The sequence below is a fragment of the Xiphophorus maculatus genome, chromosome 19, assembly GCF_002775205.1.
Source record: "Xiphophorus maculatus strain JP 163 A chromosome 19, X_maculatus-5.0-male, whole genome shotgun sequence".
NCBI lineage: Eukaryota > Metazoa > Chordata > Actinopteri > Cyprinodontiformes > Poeciliidae > Xiphophorus > Xiphophorus maculatus.
The window spans coordinates 477,628-495,345 of NC_036461.1; the positions used below are offsets into that span (position 1 = coordinate 477,628).

The 17,718-nt window shown below is 45.3% G+C and overlaps 2 protein-coding genes across 2 annotated transcripts; one reads left to right on the plus strand and one right to left on the minus strand.

The window, feature by feature from the left end:
• Positions 1–12,374, plus strand: tedc1 (tubulin epsilon and delta complex 1). Its single transcript, XM_023353323.1, has 7 exons — positions 1–229; positions 6,854–6,935; positions 7,075–7,409; positions 8,186–8,254; positions 8,945–9,031; positions 9,108–9,287; positions 11,760–12,374. The coding sequence occupies exons 1-7, from the start codon at positions 89–91 to the stop codon at positions 12,024–12,026; spliced, it is 1,161 nt and encodes a 386-aa protein (XP_023209091.1). The 5' UTR covers positions 1–88; the 3' UTR covers positions 12,027–12,374.
• Positions 12,375–12,818: 444 nt separating this feature from the next.
• pth2 (parathyroid hormone 2) lies at positions 12,819–16,230 on the minus strand. Its single transcript, XM_014474755.2, has 4 exons — positions 16,166–16,230; positions 15,254–15,352; positions 15,007–15,171; positions 12,819–13,085 (listed from the first exon to the last, which is right to left on the minus strand). Exons 2-4 carry the CDS (start codon positions 15,349–15,351, stop codon positions 12,926–12,928), a joined length of 423 nt encoding a protein of 140 aa, XP_014330241.1. The 5' UTR covers position 15,352; positions 16,166–16,230; the 3' UTR covers positions 12,819–12,925.
• Positions 16,231–17,718: the final 1,488 nt, after the last annotated feature.

Genomic DNA, 17,718 nt, shown 5'->3' on the forward strand with positions numbered 1-17,718 from the left:
AAGAAGAACTCAAAACGGTTCTGATGCTCCGCGGAGCCTGTAGTGTCTGTGGGTCCGGCCCCGTGTTTCCGTGGATTCCGAGGCCGAAATGGAGCGCAGCAAGGCGGCTGGAAGTGTGGAGGTGAGGCGGGTGATCGGAGCTCTCTGCCGGCTGCTGGCGGGGCTCGGTGTGGATCCTGTCCCCGCGCCGGACGCTTTCCGACGGGCCAAGTTTGGAGGAGGACCCGAGGTGGGCTCAACACGGTTTTGTTTGTGGTTCCGCTCGGTTCGGCTGGTACCTGCTAATAATACAGGCACATGTTTATTGCAGCGCCGTGAAGACAGTAAAAGATAGACATTGTAAATAACCTGATGCCCAGAAACTATGGAAGCCCTACAGGGCCAGCATTTACGGAACGTAGTATGGCAAGCAATTACCATACCATACCATACCAACTTTATTTATAAAGCACTTTAAAACAACCACAGCTGATACAAAGTGCTGTACATCAAAACACAACATAACAATAAAAAAAACATAAAATAAAAACTTACAGTTTAAAAACAAAACAATTAATGCAAAACAGGAAACAGTTTAGACAAACACTAAACCAAGGTCATGACTTTAAGTTAAAATTTCAGAAAGTTATTTCATTTCAAAATCTAACTTCCTTCATCTGCATCGTTTCTAGATCCTTGTCAGATTAAACAAGTTTCCGGCTCTAGAAGGATTCCTGAGCAAAGAATCGAGTTAATTTTTTTATCAAAGAGCTTATCACGACTTGAGTCATGTGACTCAGACTTGACTCACTAATTTAGTAACTTTAGACATCCTAAAATAAGACTTTGGAATTGACTTGGACTTGAAAAGACTTGATACACCAAACAGCAAGTGTTTCAAGGACAAAGCGCCGGCTCACCGAGGGATCCGGACCAGGTGCTTGAGCCAGGGCCCTCTGCCCCTGTTTCTTCTCCTTGTTGCTACAACAACCACAGCTTACCTGCAACTTATCTGCAGACCCTGTGTATCCTGAGACGACAGCAAAGACAGTGGAGAAGTCCTCCAGAACAACAGAACCGCGTCAGGTCCAGACAGAACCCAACAGAACCGGCTCAGGTCCAGACAGACCCTTCCTAGGAGCATGCTCAGCTGCAGCTGGAGGCATTGGGCTGTACGGGAGCCCAGAGCTGCCATTAATGTGGTGTAGGCTGCAGTGGCCGTGGTGGCTTCCTTGAAGTCAGTGGATGTCTTTCCTCCAGCCAGCTGAATCGTTTCATGAGAAGACGATTCATATCGGCTGAAAGAGCATTGGTATGTTTTCTGATTCTCTGCTGCGTCACATTTATTGCCATCATCCCTCCAACATGGCAAACTAGTTATGAGCTCAGGTCAGAGGTCAAGCAGCTTTTCATTTCACTGACAGGAAAGCAGGTTGTGAGAAGGAAGACATGGGGCAAAGGTCAACAGGTCGGGTTTGAACTTATTGGGGGGTAAAAATGATAAAATAATGTTTTATTCGGTTGTATAAATTAAATAATGTACCGTATTTTCTGCACTATAAGGCACACCTAAAAGCCTTCAATTTTCTCAAAAGCCGACAGTGCGCCTTATAGTCCGGTGCGCCTTATATATGGACCAATATGGGCTCTTTGCACCTCAGCTTCCGCGTTCGGGGAAAAGCGGCTCAATCTTTTCCGATCTACTGAAAAAGGCTCTTTCCACTGGGTGTTTGCAGGGCTTGTCCAAGATAACAATTAATGATGAACATGGATCCGAAGCCCCGACAAGTAAGCTGGAGAAATGTTTTAAGATGTTCGCCTCGTTATTCACAGATACGAAGGTGAGTTTTACTTTCTTTAAACTTTGTGGCTAACATTAGCTTTAGCTTATGCAAGTAGGAAAGATTCTCTGACATTTTTCTTATAAAAATGTGCTATTTAAGTATCTAAACATTATTCATCCATTCTGACGGACAATGTTTTTACCTTATTTTCAAGTATATTACGTGGTTTATTGTCAGTGTCAGAGACCAAGTAACGGGGATTTTACGGTTCAGGCTTTTTGCTTCTGAAGCCTGAGGAACAACAAGCCCATAGCTTAACAGTAGAGCAGCTCTGGTGTCGGAGTTCTAGTTCAGCTGACGGTTCAGGTTCAAAGTTGTTGCTTTTAGAAAAATATAACCGTGTTCCTTAAGGTCGCTGTTACTTCGCTTTATTAGTTTAGCATGTTTCTTGTGAAGCAGGACGGTGTTTACAGCAGTGTGTCCAGGCGGGTCAGTAGCTCGGCTGTCTGGCTCTGGTCTGCTCTCTGGTTCCCATAAACTCTTTCAGGCTGAATACAAAAGTGATTCCATGGAAATAACACAGGAGGCTCCTTTACCTTCTGCTTTAGGCTGAAGAAGTTGATCCGGAGTGAAGTGAAGGCTGTAAACTTTGCTGTGTGGCGTTAGCTTTAACTGGTAGCGACGAAAACTTAAAAGCCCATTATATTAGGAAGACAACAATGTTCATAGTATTGTTTTATTTGCGTCTGAAATAAGACTTTGTCATTTCTAGCTGTCATGGTAACTCAAAGCGGAAAAAAGAGAGTCGCATTTGCGCATGCGGTTGTGACGTCAGCGCGGCAGGTGCAAAGAGCCCATTGAGCCACAACTGGTCTCGCAACTACGGTAAGCAGCCGCCGACTTCATTTTCCCCCGTAGAAGAAGAAGCGCGCGGTGCATTCTAGGTTTTGTGTAAAGACCCCAAAATGGCTCCTATTAAGAGACGAGCTTACGACGCAGAGTTTAAGCTCCGGGCGATCAGTGACGCAGTAGAACATGGGAACAGAGCAGCAGCCAGAGAATTTAACATGAACCAATCAATGGTTATAGTGGAAGTGGATATATATTGTGATTAGATTTACCGTAACAGTATCAGACTGATTTTTACATGTTTATTGAATCGAGGAAAAGTTCCCCTCCACTATATGTTACACCTTGCTGTTGTTAAAAGATAAACTGTGTCACCAAAATACCACGTCACTGACTTTACCTCTGGAAGATAATAAAACAGCTTTTTATTCATTTTGAGAATGAAGGGAGTTTTCAGAACGCTGTTTGTAATCTATTAATAAAGTTTGACTGACCTATCTGACTGTTTTGTTGACATTCCCTTTAGCGCAGCTCCATCTAGTGGATGCATAACGTAACCGCAGCCTCTACTGTAGCGGCTATTCTATGCGCCTTATATATGAAAAAAGTTTTAAAATGGGCCATTCATTGAAGGTGAGCCTTATAGTGCGGAAAATATGGTAATGTTATTGATATAATACCGTAAAAGCAGGTGCTCTTGGTTATCAGCCTGATCAATGTTACATAATAATAAACCCATCATGGTGATTTTAGCTCATCGTGGTGGGAATAATGTTAGTGGCATAAATATTAATAATTATTATTAGAGCTGATTAAATCATTTCAGGATCGATGGCGGTTAGTTTACATGTTTCAATAAATGAAACACAAAGGAATAATTGTTGGGTGATTAATTCAGCTTTCATCTGGGAAATAATTTTCACATCACTGCAGATTAAATTGACAATATGCCTGGAAATCATTATTAGTAATAGTCAATGGTCACAACATTGATCATTCTAGAGCCGTGCCGATCGATCGGCCACAGATCATGATCGGCAGGTTTCTGTGAAAAAGTGTGTGATCGGTGATCGCCGATCACCAAAACCGATCAGCCGTATCTCACTTCTCAGCCTGCAGCTGGTCTCCTCTTTCCTTCTCGCTGCCCAGGCGCGCAGCAACAAACCCCAAGCGATGTGGTGGCAAACTTTAACGCTCAGAGTGAACGGGAACGTTTGCGTGTTGCTATGGAAAAACCAGCACTAAGCGGAATATGGCTACACCCAGGCTCAGTCAGGAGGAAAAAGACGTCTGGAGCGATCAGTCAGCAGGTAGAGCAGCACAGCTACCAACACGGTCACAAAGCTAAACAAATAACCCCAACAATAACTCAAGTCTTGGAGCTGCGGAGTGAGACGCTGGTTCTGCTCCCGCTGTTGGACCGCCACTACTGGTGGTGATATTTCACAGAACTGTCACAGCGAGCAGCTGCTGAGCTGCAGCAGGGAACTGACACTGATTTTACATATTAGTAAAACTTTCGCTATATCCTAACATAAGACAGATAATCTCTGATAAATAATCGATAGATCTCTGCCTCCTCCAGGCATGCTGTAGAATTACTGAACTCGGTCAGAACCAACCAATCAGAACCAGTATTACTCAGCTAGCCATGCTATCAGGAAGTTTTGATTCAGTAACTCAGGATTATTTATTTTGATGCTTTTGACTTTAACAAATGTTTCCTTTTCTTCTTGACATTATTTGATCTCTGTGTTGTGAGATTTATTTGACTCATGAATAATTTATGGCTGAGAGTCTTAATGTTAAATATTATTTTACTGATTGCAGGTTTTTCAGTCCTTTTCACTGAATAGCTGCTGTTTTTAGTCTGCAAGTATTTTGCATGTTTTATGTCTAAACTAGTTGAATTTATTACTGGATCATTTTTCCATTTTGCCAGATCACATACACTGCTCAAAAAATAAAGGGAACACTTAAACAACACAATATAACTCCAAGTAAATCAAACTTCTGTGAAATCAAACTGTCCACTTACGAAGCAACACTGATTGACAATCAATTTCACCTGCTGTTGTGCAAATGGAATAGACAACAGGTGGAAATTATTGGCAATTAGCAAGACACACTCAATAAAGGAGTGGTTCTGCAGTTGGGACCACAGACCACTTCTCAGTACCTATGCTGTCTGGCTGATGTTTTGGTCAGTTTTGAATGTTGGTGATGCTTTCACACTCGTGGTAGCATGAGACGGACTCCACAACCCACACAAGTGGCTCAGGTAGTGCAGCTCATCCAGGATGGCACATCAATGCGAGCTGTGGCAAGAAGGTTTGCTGTGTCTGTCAGCGTAGTGTCCAGAGGCTGGAGGCGCTACCAGGAGACAGGCCAGTACACCAGGAGACGTGGAGGAGGCCATAGGAGGGCAACAACCCAGCAGCAGGACCGCTACCTCCGCCTTTGTGCAAGAAGGAACAGGAGGAGCACTGCCAGAGCCCTGCAAAATGACCTCCAGCAGGCCACAAATGTGCATGTGTCTGCACAAACGGTTAGAAACCGACTCCATGAGGATGGTATGAGGGCCCGACGTCCACAGATGGGGGTTGTGCTCACAGCCCAACACCGTGCAGGACGCTTGGCATTTGCCAGAGAACACCAGGATTGGCAAATTCGCCACTGGCGCCTTGTGCTCTTCACAGATGAAAGCAGGTTCACACTGAGCACATGTGACAGACGTGACAGAGTCTGGAGACGCCGTGGAGAGCGGTCTGCTGCCTGCAACATCCTTTAGCATGACCGGTTTGGCAGTGGGTCAGTAATGGTGTGGGGTGGCATTTCTTTGGAGGGCCGCACAGCCCTCCATGTGCTCACCAGAGGTAGCCTGACTGCCATTAGGTATCGAGATGAGATCCTCAGACCCCTTGTGAGACCATATGCTGGTGCGGTTGGCCCTGGGTTCCTCCTAATGCAGGACAATGCTAGACCTCATGTGGCTGGAGTGTGTCAGCAGTTCCTGCAAGATGAAGGCATTGAAGCTATGGACTGGCCAGCCCGTTCCCCAGACCTGAATCCGATTGAGCACATCTGGGACATCATGTCTCGCTCCATCCACCAACGTCACGTTGCACCACAGACTGTCCAGGAGTTGGCGGATGCTTTAGTCCAAGTCTGGGAGGAGATCCCTCAGGAGACCATCCGCCACCTCATCAGGAGCATGCCCAGGCGTTGTAGGGAGGTCATACAGGCACGTGGAGGCCACACACAATACTGAGCCTCATTTTGACTTGTTTTAAGGACATTACATTAAAGTTGGATCAGCATGTAGTGTTATTTCACTTTAATTTTGTGTGTGGCTCCAAATCCAGGCCTCCATTGGTTAATAAATTTGATTTCCATTGATGATTTTTGTGTGATTTTGTTGTCAGCACATTCAACTTTGTACAGAACAAAGTATTCAATGAGAATATTTCTTTCATTCAGATCTAGGATGTGTTATTTGAGTGTTCCCTTTATTTTTTTGAGCAGTGTAGTAGGATTTATATTTAAAGTGAAAAATGTACAGCCAACCCAGGAAGATGAGCAATGATCGGCCCTCGTGTGACTGGAATCGGCTGCAAAATACCTGATTGGAGTGTCAGTAATCAATTACTGATAATTGATTAAGCTCAAGCATTAGTTGATCAGGTTATCGTTTCCCCCTCAGCCACTTTAAATTTGAAGGTGCAAACTCTGCTACCCCTTTTGTCTCATCAATGCAGAACAAACAGGGACCCGGTTCTGACAATTCTGGGTCAGACCCGGTTCTCACCCAGGTCAGAACCGGGTGAGAACCGGGTGAGAACCAGGTCAGAACCGGGTCAGAAATGGTTCTGACCCAGTTCTGACCCGGTTCTGACCTGGTTCTCACCCGGTTCTGACCTCATTCTGACCCGGTTCTGACCCTGTTCTGAGCCTGAGGAACACCAGCAGCTCTTCATGTGCATCTGCTTCACATTTCCTTCATGCTTAATAAAAATGTTTAAAATAACAATCAGTTTCTAAACTCAAGATGAAGAAATTTCTGCTGAATTATTGGCAGTAATAATAACTATAATAATTAACAACAACAATAATAATACTGGGATATTACACTGACTGCTCTCTTCATATCATCGGGCTTTGACTGGTTCTGATAACTGGGCCTGAATGAAACCTTCTGGTTCTGGTCCTGATAACTGGACCTGCTGCTTGTTTTCCTGCAGGATTCCTTCTGGCTGCTGCTCTCCAACATCCTTCAGAGGTCAGGGGTCATTTCCTCTGAGACCATCTGCCAGTCGACGGGAGGTCAGTCTGCTCTTCATCCTTATTGCAAGGTCAGAACTGGGTCAAAACCGAGTCAGAACCAGGTCGGAACTGGGTCGGGTCTCGGATGTAACTGGAAGTCCGTTTGGACCGGCCCTGACCTGATTCTGTTTCCCTCCAGGGAGCAGGGAGCTGGTGGCGGTGGGCCTTTGGCAGAGCGGTTACCATGGCGACTTGACATCGGGAGGGTCCAGTGGCTCCGGTTCCGACCCGCTGCTGGCGCTGGGCTGGCTGCTGGCCCAGGGGGTTCTGGAGAAGCTGCTGGCGGGTCAGGTCGCCGAGCTGGACCGCACGCTGTTGGACACCGGCCCGGCAACGACCAGAACCAGAACTTTAAAACCCGCCGGGCCGGACAGCGTCTCGCTGAGGACGCTGCAGTGGCTGATGGGACGTCTGAGGCACCAGGGACGGACGCTGCTGTCCACCGCGGGAGGACGGACGCGAGCGCTGCACGACGTAAGGAGACACATGTCCTCTGGGGGCCATGTGTGTGTAGTAGTTTGATGACATCACTTAAGCCCCGCCCGTCAGAGGACACAGTGAAGGTTATTGGGTGACTGCTTCAGGCTGTGCTGTGTCCATTAATCCATAGTATCCACATGATGTGTTCAAATGCCAATCATTCGCCACTGGACAGGAAGTAACAATAACTTCTGTCGGATTTTGGCCAAAAGTTTAAGGCGTTGCAACCAACTCTAACAGAACTGGACTGATGGCCATTTTGAAGTTTCGCCTAATGTGCCGCCTAGTGGACAGGTGTGTGAATGGCATGAGAACCGGTGGGGAGCCGTACCATCTCTGCTGCAGCGTACCTACAGAGCAGAACCTGACCAGAACCTGGAGGTTCTGCTCTGTAGGTCCGTGTTTCTGGACTAAAATCCTGGTTATGGATCTGATGTTCTGAAGAACTGCATGTAGGGCTTCATACGCTGGACCAGAACCGTCAGCAGGAACAGGACCAGGCGGGTCCGTGTGGGAGGAACCAGGCTCTCCTTCATGGAGAATGCTAAAGGGCTCGCACTAGCAAAGCGCATAATTCCCACTCTGGATAGTAGCCACAGCGGCCGTACACCGGCGCCCCCTGTTGGGCCGTCTGACCAACACCAGCAGGCGAGGCGGGTGGAGCAGGGAACTGCTGCCGCCATGATGGAGAGGCAGCTGAATATTAGTCAGAAAATCAATAAGTAGTTTTGAACAACAGGTGAGCTATAACTTCACTATTTCTTCCTCAGGTACTTTCCACCAGCCAGGTTTGCTCTCCGGCTCCCCCTGCTGGCCAAAGCTCTGCGGCGCTGACAGAGGTTTGTTTAAAGCATCTAAAGCAGGAGAGCTCAAGTCCAGGCCTCAAGAGCCACTGGATCCTTACTCCAGCAGACCGGGGTCAGCTCTGAACAGGCCTGGTAACAAGTCATTCATTTGATCCAGTGTGTTGGAGCAGGGAAGCATCTGAAAGCTGCAGGATGGGAATTCTCCAGGACTGGACTTGAGCTCCGCTGATCTAAAGTGCAATTTCAGCCTGGTGATAAATTAAAGGAAGGAAATAATGTTTCTGTGTCAGAACTGTGTGTTTGGACCTGCTTCTGGTTCTGCTGCTTGGGAACCATAGCAGTCTCCTCTGGTTCTGTCCCAGAGTCTCCTTCATGGTTTGGGTCAAGATCCATGAGTAGAGGCTGAAACTGGACTGGTACCAGTTCTGTGGGGGTGAGATCCCTAATCACGCCACGATGGCGTGATTAGGGTTCCTTCCCCAGGAGGCACCTGGTTTCCTCCCAGCGGTTCTGGCTGGAGTGGTTAGAACTGGGTTAGGAGCCAGAGCGCTGCTGCTGGCTTCCTGGTCGCCTCATGAGAACCGTTGGTACCTGAATTGATGTGGGTCGGATGGTTGGTGTCTGTGGTGATTGTTGCACCTTCTGTCTTGTCGGCCGGTTCTGGTTCCGGGTAAGAAGCAGACAGGAAGTTGGACTCCTTACTCCTCCTTCTTCCTGTTGCAGGACAGCGTGTGCATCCATCAGCTCTGTGACGTCCTGGAGGCGTACCTGAGTTGGAGACGGGTCGAGGACGTCTTCTGGACCTGGATGGTGGGTTGGTTCCACTCGGTACCGGTACCGGAACCCGGGTTCTGCTGCTCAACTCATCAGGTCTGTGTCTCTGCAGGACAGCGTGGCAGACCGTTGTCACGCCGGTCCCCACGCCGGTCCCCACGCCGGTCCCCACGCCGGTCCCCACGCCGGTCCCCACGCCGCCACATCCTTAAGGGGACTGGGGATGTGTCACCATGGCAACCAGGGGCCTGCCCAGTTGGAGCAGTTGCTGATGAGATTGCCCATCACGCAGGTACACAGCGTTAAAGTGTCAACACCCAGTTTTCAGCCCTTGCAGTTTCTGCTGTAGAAATCTGGTAATCAACTCGTTACAAACCAACACAACCAGAACCTTCCAGACAGCAGGAAGTAGACAGCCAGTGTTTAATTATCGGCTTTATCGTCTCTTGCGGCCTTTTTCTCTTTCTGTTAATGACACTGAATGAAAAAAGGCTCAGCGCACACGACACGATCTTAGAGCTGTCGCCGATTGTCGGCCCATTTTCAAAACCTGACAGACCACACATTAGCCGACAGAAATCCTAGGTATAACGGTTCCATCGGGTTCGGTCCTGCCGTGTGGTGTCCAACAATGGGCACAAAATAATGGCTACAAGTTCAGTGAACTAATTTTAAAACCAGGCATTAATCAATGCTTTACTACAATCTACCTGCAATGCATGTGGCTAATGTCAGCGTAAAGTCCTGACTGAATGAAAATCATTAGAACCTGTTTATGTCACATTAACGAAGAACAGCTGAAAAGTTACCGGGTTTATCAACTGCGGTAACAATTTCGCTCCAACTCCTCCTCTTGTCATTTCTATATTCTTTGCATGTTGAATAAACATTAATGTTGTTTCCACATATCATCTCCAATGTCCTGGATTCCCCTCCGTAATTTCCCCTCAGAAAACAGGAGGGGAATCCGCGCTTTCTGATTGGCTGCCTGTCACATTCAACAGGTGGAGTTAAGATCCCAGTCGGGAAAAAACCCTGATTTAGATCGGAGGGCAACGATGATCTACCGTAACACACCACACAATCTTAGAAAGACCAACGTTTTAAGATTGTTGTAAGGGGAAAAATAGGAGCAAAAATCCTGTAGTGTGAATTATTGCATCAGGTAGTGGATGTGCCCATCTTCTCTATTTAAATCTAATTATTACTGAAGGGCAACATAATATACAGACTTCACAATCTTTTGGTTGAATGCAGTATTTATTTCCACTTTGGCTTTATGTTGTTTAGTTTTTTTTTCAAGTGCGTTTTTTGTTAATGGAGACTGAGAATCCATTTTATTTTTGTTTTTGGTTGTTTTGTTTATTTTGTTTATCACTTCCAGTGTTAAATATTATTTTGAAAATAAAGTGTATCTATCTTTGGCAGGAAATCACATGCATTATTACATCATTTCCATTAAATCAGTGTTAAAAGGTCTTCAGACAATATTATCGTTTATCGCAATAATTTTTGAGGCAATTAATCGCTCAGCAAAATTTGTTATCATGACAGGCCTGAGCAAGTGTACAGGAAGCAGGCAGGAAGCAGCTGACCCTCAGAAGATCCAAGTCCGCAGCTCAACACTGATAGGACCCGGACAGACTCAGACTCTTTACTGCCTGTTGCTTTAAATGCTGCCATTAATGGGCTGAACTCTGCAGCCTGGGTCAAGGGTCAAGGTTGGGCTCACCTTAAACCTCTAGAAAGGGTTTATGTTAATAAGTTTCTGGGTGTAATGATAGATGACAGAATCAGTTGGAAATCTCATATTAAACATTTACAGAATAAACTAAGTCCTGGCCAAAGCTAGACATGTTCTGAATAATAAACCACTTCATATTCTATTTAACTCTCTGATTTTGCCATATTTAACATATTGTTCAGAGGTTTGGGGAATTAATTACAAAAGTTTTTACATCCACTGAGTGTCTGACAGAAACTTTAGAATCATAAATAATCTTGGTTATTATAGGAACACAAAGCCGTTTTCTTAAAATGTAGAATTGTTAAAGTTGAAGATCTGGTGGAATTTAAAATTGCTCAAATTATGTTTAAGGCATCTAATAAACTGCTGCCTGATCTCAGACATAACATGTTTTTATGAGATAAAACTGAAACTCAAACTTAAAGATTCATAGTTTATGAACAAAAGAAGAGTTTTTGTATCTCAATTCATGGGGTAAAAATGTGGAACAAGTTAAATGAGGAGTTAAAGCAAAGTCAAAATTTAATACAATTTAAAAGGAAATATAAGGAGGTCATTTTCACAAGATGTAGAAATATGAGTGAAAGTTAGCTCTAATATGTAAATTGAGGCTAACGCATATCAGTGTGTGGGTGTGTATACTTAGACATATGTAAACCCAGATAAAATGAATTAATCTGTTTTTATTTTTGATTGGATTTATTCATGAAAGTCTGAAATATTGCTCTTAAAATATTGTATGAGTTTCTTCATCCATTTCGAGCATTTTAAGATTACTGTGGTACAAAAATTGTCTTCAGCTTTCCTTGTTTTCTCCTAATAATCAAAGTGTAGAAAAGCAGCCAGAGACCCCCCCCCGGTGGCTGCAAGCGGAACTGACCACGTGCTTAACGGGTCGCTCATGTTGCTGAGGTTAAAGGTCATCCTCAGTCATGTTAGAGACTCGGTTATCATGGTGTGAATACTTTATTCCTTTATTAACTGGAATCATGGAGAACAACTTTTCCTCCTCTCCAGGAAACCGAGAGTCTCCAGGGTCAGAGGTCAGAGGACAATCCGGCCTGCAGGTCTCCTGTCTTCTCTGTTCCCTCCGTCCGTCAGGTGTGGCGTCCCCGGCTGCAGACGGGGGCCCGAGGGCCGCCTGTAGCCCCCCTGGCTTTAGAGCGCCTCCTGCAGGCAGAGCAGCTGCTGCTGCGGCACGAAGCGGCGCGGCGCCTGGCCAACAGGAAGCGGCTGCGGCTGCTGATGCGGCAGCTGCGGCGGCGGGTCTTCGTCCCGCTGTAGGGGAGGAGCTGTTGATGGAGAGTGGAGCGGCGTTTGGATCAGAACCGATTCCTCTGCTGGTCAGAAACCTCAACGTATCGATACGTCAACTGGTCTTCTGGTGCCGTGGCGATCACCATGAGAACTGAACTGCATCCATTTTGATGTGATTCTGATGTCAAACCCAGAAAACAGGACTTTACTCCAGAAATGTTCGGTTCTGGTTGGATTCTGGGAAACTACAACTGACTGCGGGTCACTGCTGGAGAAGTGGGATCCCAGCATGACTGTGGAAAGCTGAGTGGAGGGAAGAAGTTTGGTAGATGGAGGTTCTGAATGTTTTGAACAGAAATAAATATTTCAACTGGGGAGGAATTAATGTTAGAATATCTGAACATTTTATTTTCATGTCTGAAAAATGGAGGTTTTATTTCCTGATGGAGTCAGAACCAGAACCTGTGGACCGAATGTCTGAGCTCCAAACGGACCTGATCAACCTCTGGAAATGTTTGGGATGGAAAATGGAAAATTAGCAAGAAGACTAAATGTGTCAATACTAGAGGCCGAACACCAGGGGTCAGACTAGAGTGACGAAATTCTCACAGCAGAAATTATAGAGAATAAAAGAACATGTTGCCAGAAATCTTTCTACATCCAGGAGGCTGCGGCCAGAACTTCAGACGGTCCAGCTCTGGATCCACATAGAACCGCAGTTCTGGTTCTGTAGCTTTGGATCTGTCCAGGTAAGAAGAACTTCTACGGCTGTAGAGCAGAAATAAAGCGTTAGTCGGTTATCACGAGCCGCAGACCAGCTTTCATCAGAACATTTGCAGTCTTTATTGGCGTCATCTCCTCCTCCACACCAACAAGCACCGTCTACAACACTCAACAAACGGCCCCAGGTGTGGCCCCAGGTGACATCAGGAGTTCACCACCAGCAGCTTTTGCATGTAGGAGTTGAGCCACTTCTGTCTCTCCATGGAGGTGAGGAGTTTGCTCTTCTCCCTGAAGGCGGCGTCGTCCGCCACCACCATGTTCCTCTTCACCATCCCTTCTGACGCCCACTGCGCCGGCCAGACGCTGGAGATGACATGGACAATTAGGGACTCTGGACGTTTTGTCCTGTCCAGCAGGGTCAGCCAAGACAGATTTACTTTCAGAAGTGGAGCAGTAAGTGTAATTGTGAGGGACCAGACTCAAACGAGGAGAAAAAAGTGTTCAAAGTAGAAAAAGTTCAATTTAATTCTTCCAAAAATAGCAAACAAAACATAAAGATTTAATGCAAAAATAAGTCAAAGAATAAATAACAATTTTGGGCCCAATTTAACTGATTTCAACTGACCTCCAAACAAAGAACAAAAGGCTTAAATAGGGTGGAGTAACTTAAATCTACCACATGAAGGAGGCACGACAACAAAAGAACAAATAAATAGAAAATTAACTAAAGCATCTTATGAAACAAAGAAAGCAAAACTAACTTTTACTTAGCAGAAACAATAATAAGTGAATATTTAAGTGACAAAATGAACTAATTAAAAACAACTTGAAGCAAGTTTCCCCCTTCAGAACAAAAGGCTGGTCCAGGTTTCCTGCTCCAGCTGGTTTGAATCAGCAGAACGTCAAACAAAAAGCGATTATAAATAAACCATTTAACAGACATGAACTGAAATGTTCACCCATTAGAAAATATAGGTCTAAATGAAATAACGAACTGAAACATAGAAACTGTAACTAATATAAAGAAAAATACTAACACGACAGTAAAGCTCCACCTGATGTCACCTGTAGAGGGACTATTTCTTTGTAAACATGGCGGATGAGCGCGCGACCAGACTGCAGGAAAAAAAGCCAGTTGCCATGGTTACCTGCCTTGTCTTGCTGTTTTAATATCAGCTACCATGTTGCTGTGGTAAAATAAGTTATGAGATGCCTGCAGGGTAGAAGACAAAATGCCCCAAAGTTCAGTGGCCGGATATTACGCACTATTTTAAAGTACTTCTGTTCCGGTGAGATGAGCCCCTCTGAAAACGAGTCTAGCGTTTCCATGGTGATGAGGGAGCGGGTGGAAAACCAACAGCATTTTTCCCTTCAGGTTTTAACGAAGAATCAGAAATGAAAAGTTCAACAGGCTGAAGCACTAAAATAAAACCTCCAACCAGACGCTGCGCTGCTGGTCTGTGCTGGCTAAGCAGAATAATGTTTTCTTTCTGTCTTTCTGCAGAAAGACGACCGGACCGGACCGGACCGGACCGGACCGGACCGGACCAGCCACTCGGCTTCTGCTGGGTTCTGCTAAAGGCTGCGGGTCGGTCGGTCGGTCGGTCCCAGATTCAAACCAGACTTCAGACCTTCACCTGGTTCTGCCAACTTCTGACAGATAAACAGGAATCGATGATTTCTGAAAACAAATCAGTCATTGATATTCTGGTTCTGGTCCAGAGTACACAACCAGCACGGGTCCATTTTCCGTCTGCTGGGTCGGTCCGGCAGACGGTTCTGTTTGGACCCAACCCAGGCTGGTAGAAACTGGTAAGCGCTTCCTGAACACCAGGGGGCAGCACAGAAACAACCCAGACCTGCAAGAAGCTGGAAAAAAAATTAATAAAACTGAATTTTTAATCCTTTAAACGTAAAACTTTGAAACTCGACAAACGGAGAAACAATAATGTTGGATGAGTATATGAATAATGTTGGATGAATGAGTAGAACCGGCTCGGTTCTACTCATTCATCTGCATCTGGGTTCAGGTGTTCTGTCTACATTAGGCGCTTCTCCTAATGATGATTAATGGTCTGATTCTCATGCTGGCGCCCCCTGCTGCTCCATCTACGGTATTTTATTGAATCAAACTAGAAAAAGTATCTCTGGGTCGATTTGCCTCATTTCATCTTCTGGAAGTTTGGCGGCAGGGAAGCGACCAGAAGCTGCTGATCGGGTTGGTATATAGAAAAACTTCATCTAGAAGTTTTAAACAGTTTGGCTTAGAATCTGGCTCCGCTACCTGGCCTCCGGACGCTCCGGTGCGAACAGCCAGGCGTCCCCCATCAGACCGGCCTTGCTGTCCGCTGGTGCCGACAGCATCTGGATGTTCCAGTCATGGAGGGAGATGGACGGGAACAGAAGATCCCAGTCGTCCCGCTTCGCTTCCTGCGGATTTTCAGGATTTCTGGAATCACAGAGGTGAAACCTTAGAACGACGAAACGGGATAAACGAGTTTTAAAGAGATTCAACCTGAGGTTGAGCTCACCTGAGAGGAAGACGAGGCTGAGGGAAAGCTGTGGACTGAAGGACCAGGAGCCAGATGAGCAGGAAGGTCAGACGGGACCCGGGAAAAATCTCTGACATCCTGGAACACAAGATAACCTCCTGAGACATCTGAGCCAATCTGGCCACAACATATTATTAGATTCATCCCAGTATTTCCAGTGGATCCAGTTGGTCCAGTTCTTTATCCGTAAAACAATTTCTGATTGTGACCCGGTTCTGTGACCCGGGTCGGTGGATATGAGGTCCAGTTCATCAAACGTTTTTCTTTTATTTCATCTTGAAGATCTGATGAACAGCGCCCCCTTCAGTCGCACCGCGGCCCAGCAGGACGGTCTTCGTTTCCAAGGTGATTTAGTTTCAAGAATTTGACAGAAAAATGAATATATATATATTTATTTATTTGAACAATAAAGTTTATTGTGTAAGATTTATTTTTACCAATTAAATTTATATTAATTCTAGTGTTAAGGAAACGCCGCATCTCTAATTTCCATCAGTATTTTTCCAACATGGACATGTCAAATCAAACAGACTGAGTAATTATTTTCTTATTCTTCCTTGTGCATCTCAGAGGTGGGTTAAAATTTATACCGCTCACTCGATTGTCGTCCAAGCATATATATATATATATATATATATATATATATATATATATATATGCTTGGACGACAATATATATATATATATATATATATATATATATATATATATATTTCAGAATATATATATATATATTTCAGAATATATATATATATATATATATATATATATACCAGAATATACTGGTTCTACTTTCAGAAAATCAAACTAGAACCAGTTTGATTCTAGTTGAACCTGAACCAGAACCACGAGGTTCTGGTTCAGGTTCTGATCCAGAAGAAACAATGCTTACCTGCTGCTCAGAACCAAAACTGCAGAGTTTCCACCGATAGACCGGCAGCAGAACAACCTGAACTGGACCGGACCGCAAAGAGTGCAGCGTCCCGCTTATATGGCTGCTGATCCGGGGGGGGGGTCTCGCCCCCTCCACAGAGAACAGCCTGACGACCACTGGAGCTCGTTAGCGTCTACTTCACTCAGAGAGTGGAGTTGCTGCTGCGTCTTGTTACCCTCCTGCCTCCACCCCCGACCCCCCCGACCCGCCCTGCTGGGTAATGAACATCGTTACTCAGCTGCAGTGCAAACATTTCATCTCCTGTCAGCGAATACAGAGGAACTAAACTCTGGTCTGGACGGACAGACGTCTTCAGACTGGTAACCAGTAAGGGTTAGGGCAATCTGGAGTCCAGCTTCAGATGAGAATCCGACATGGAGAGTCTGCAACAAGTAACGCTGATTTGGTATGACCAGAACCAAACGGAACCATCGGAACTCGACCTTCTCTCTGGATCAGGTTGGTTGTTTTTAAGGCTAAACTCTCCTCTGGCTTTTGGACGTATTGAAAATGTTTTTGTTGCCTTCATGCTAACGCCACAGCAACGAGCCAACGTCCCTCACCTCAGCATGCTCAATGCTGAAGACACTGACAGCATGACCTTTTCTGCACCACCAGGATCTCCGCCCTCAATGTTGGTCGATGTTCAAATATAGAAATAAGAAAATAAAAAGAACATAATAGTAAAAGTAACGTCCCCAGCTCCGGCCCAGCAGGACACTGGGAAATTCACTATCCCAATACAACAGAACATTGAGGACGGGACGACCCGCTGAATCCTGTTCAGGTCTTCAAATGTTTTCACCATAAGTCAATAAAATATATATATATAAATATATATATATATATAATCAGTAAATATTTCTGCAGAGCCACTGTTACCACTGGCGTGGTTAACTTATGTAAAGATGAGTGTGCAGGTGCCTGTCTCTGATTGGTTCCTAGGCGACAACAGAGACGTCCAATTGGTGGCTTTTATACGGATATAAAAGCTGCTGACTTCCTGCCATCCATCCTCAGCTGCTGTTCTGTTTCCATAGTTTTCTCATGTTTTTCTTAGGGAGGTAAGTTTTTGTCATTTGGTTTATTTACTTTCAATTAGGTTAAGTTGGTTAATATTCAGATAGTTTCCTTTGGTTTGGGTTAGCATTCAGCATTAGCCATATGCGCCACTTGTTCACATCTCAATCAAAAATACATCTTTTTAAAATAAATAACATTATCAAATATTTAACTTTGTGTGTGTTGGCTGCTTGGGATCTGAAGAGGATGGATCCTTCCTGTCATGATCTGGCCACCCCTAGACGGGTCGTACATCCACCTTAACGGCACGTTTCTGCTGGTGGGTCACTTCCGGGTTGGGCTGTGTGCTGAATATTTAGAGCAGTCTGAACATGGTGTCGTGTGCAGCAGCCATGCTAGTAATTGGAAACAACTAAAGACGGAATCGGGTGCTTTGGCCCTGGACCATCAAACCTCCAGACATAAAACCTGGAAGTGTCTAAGAACTT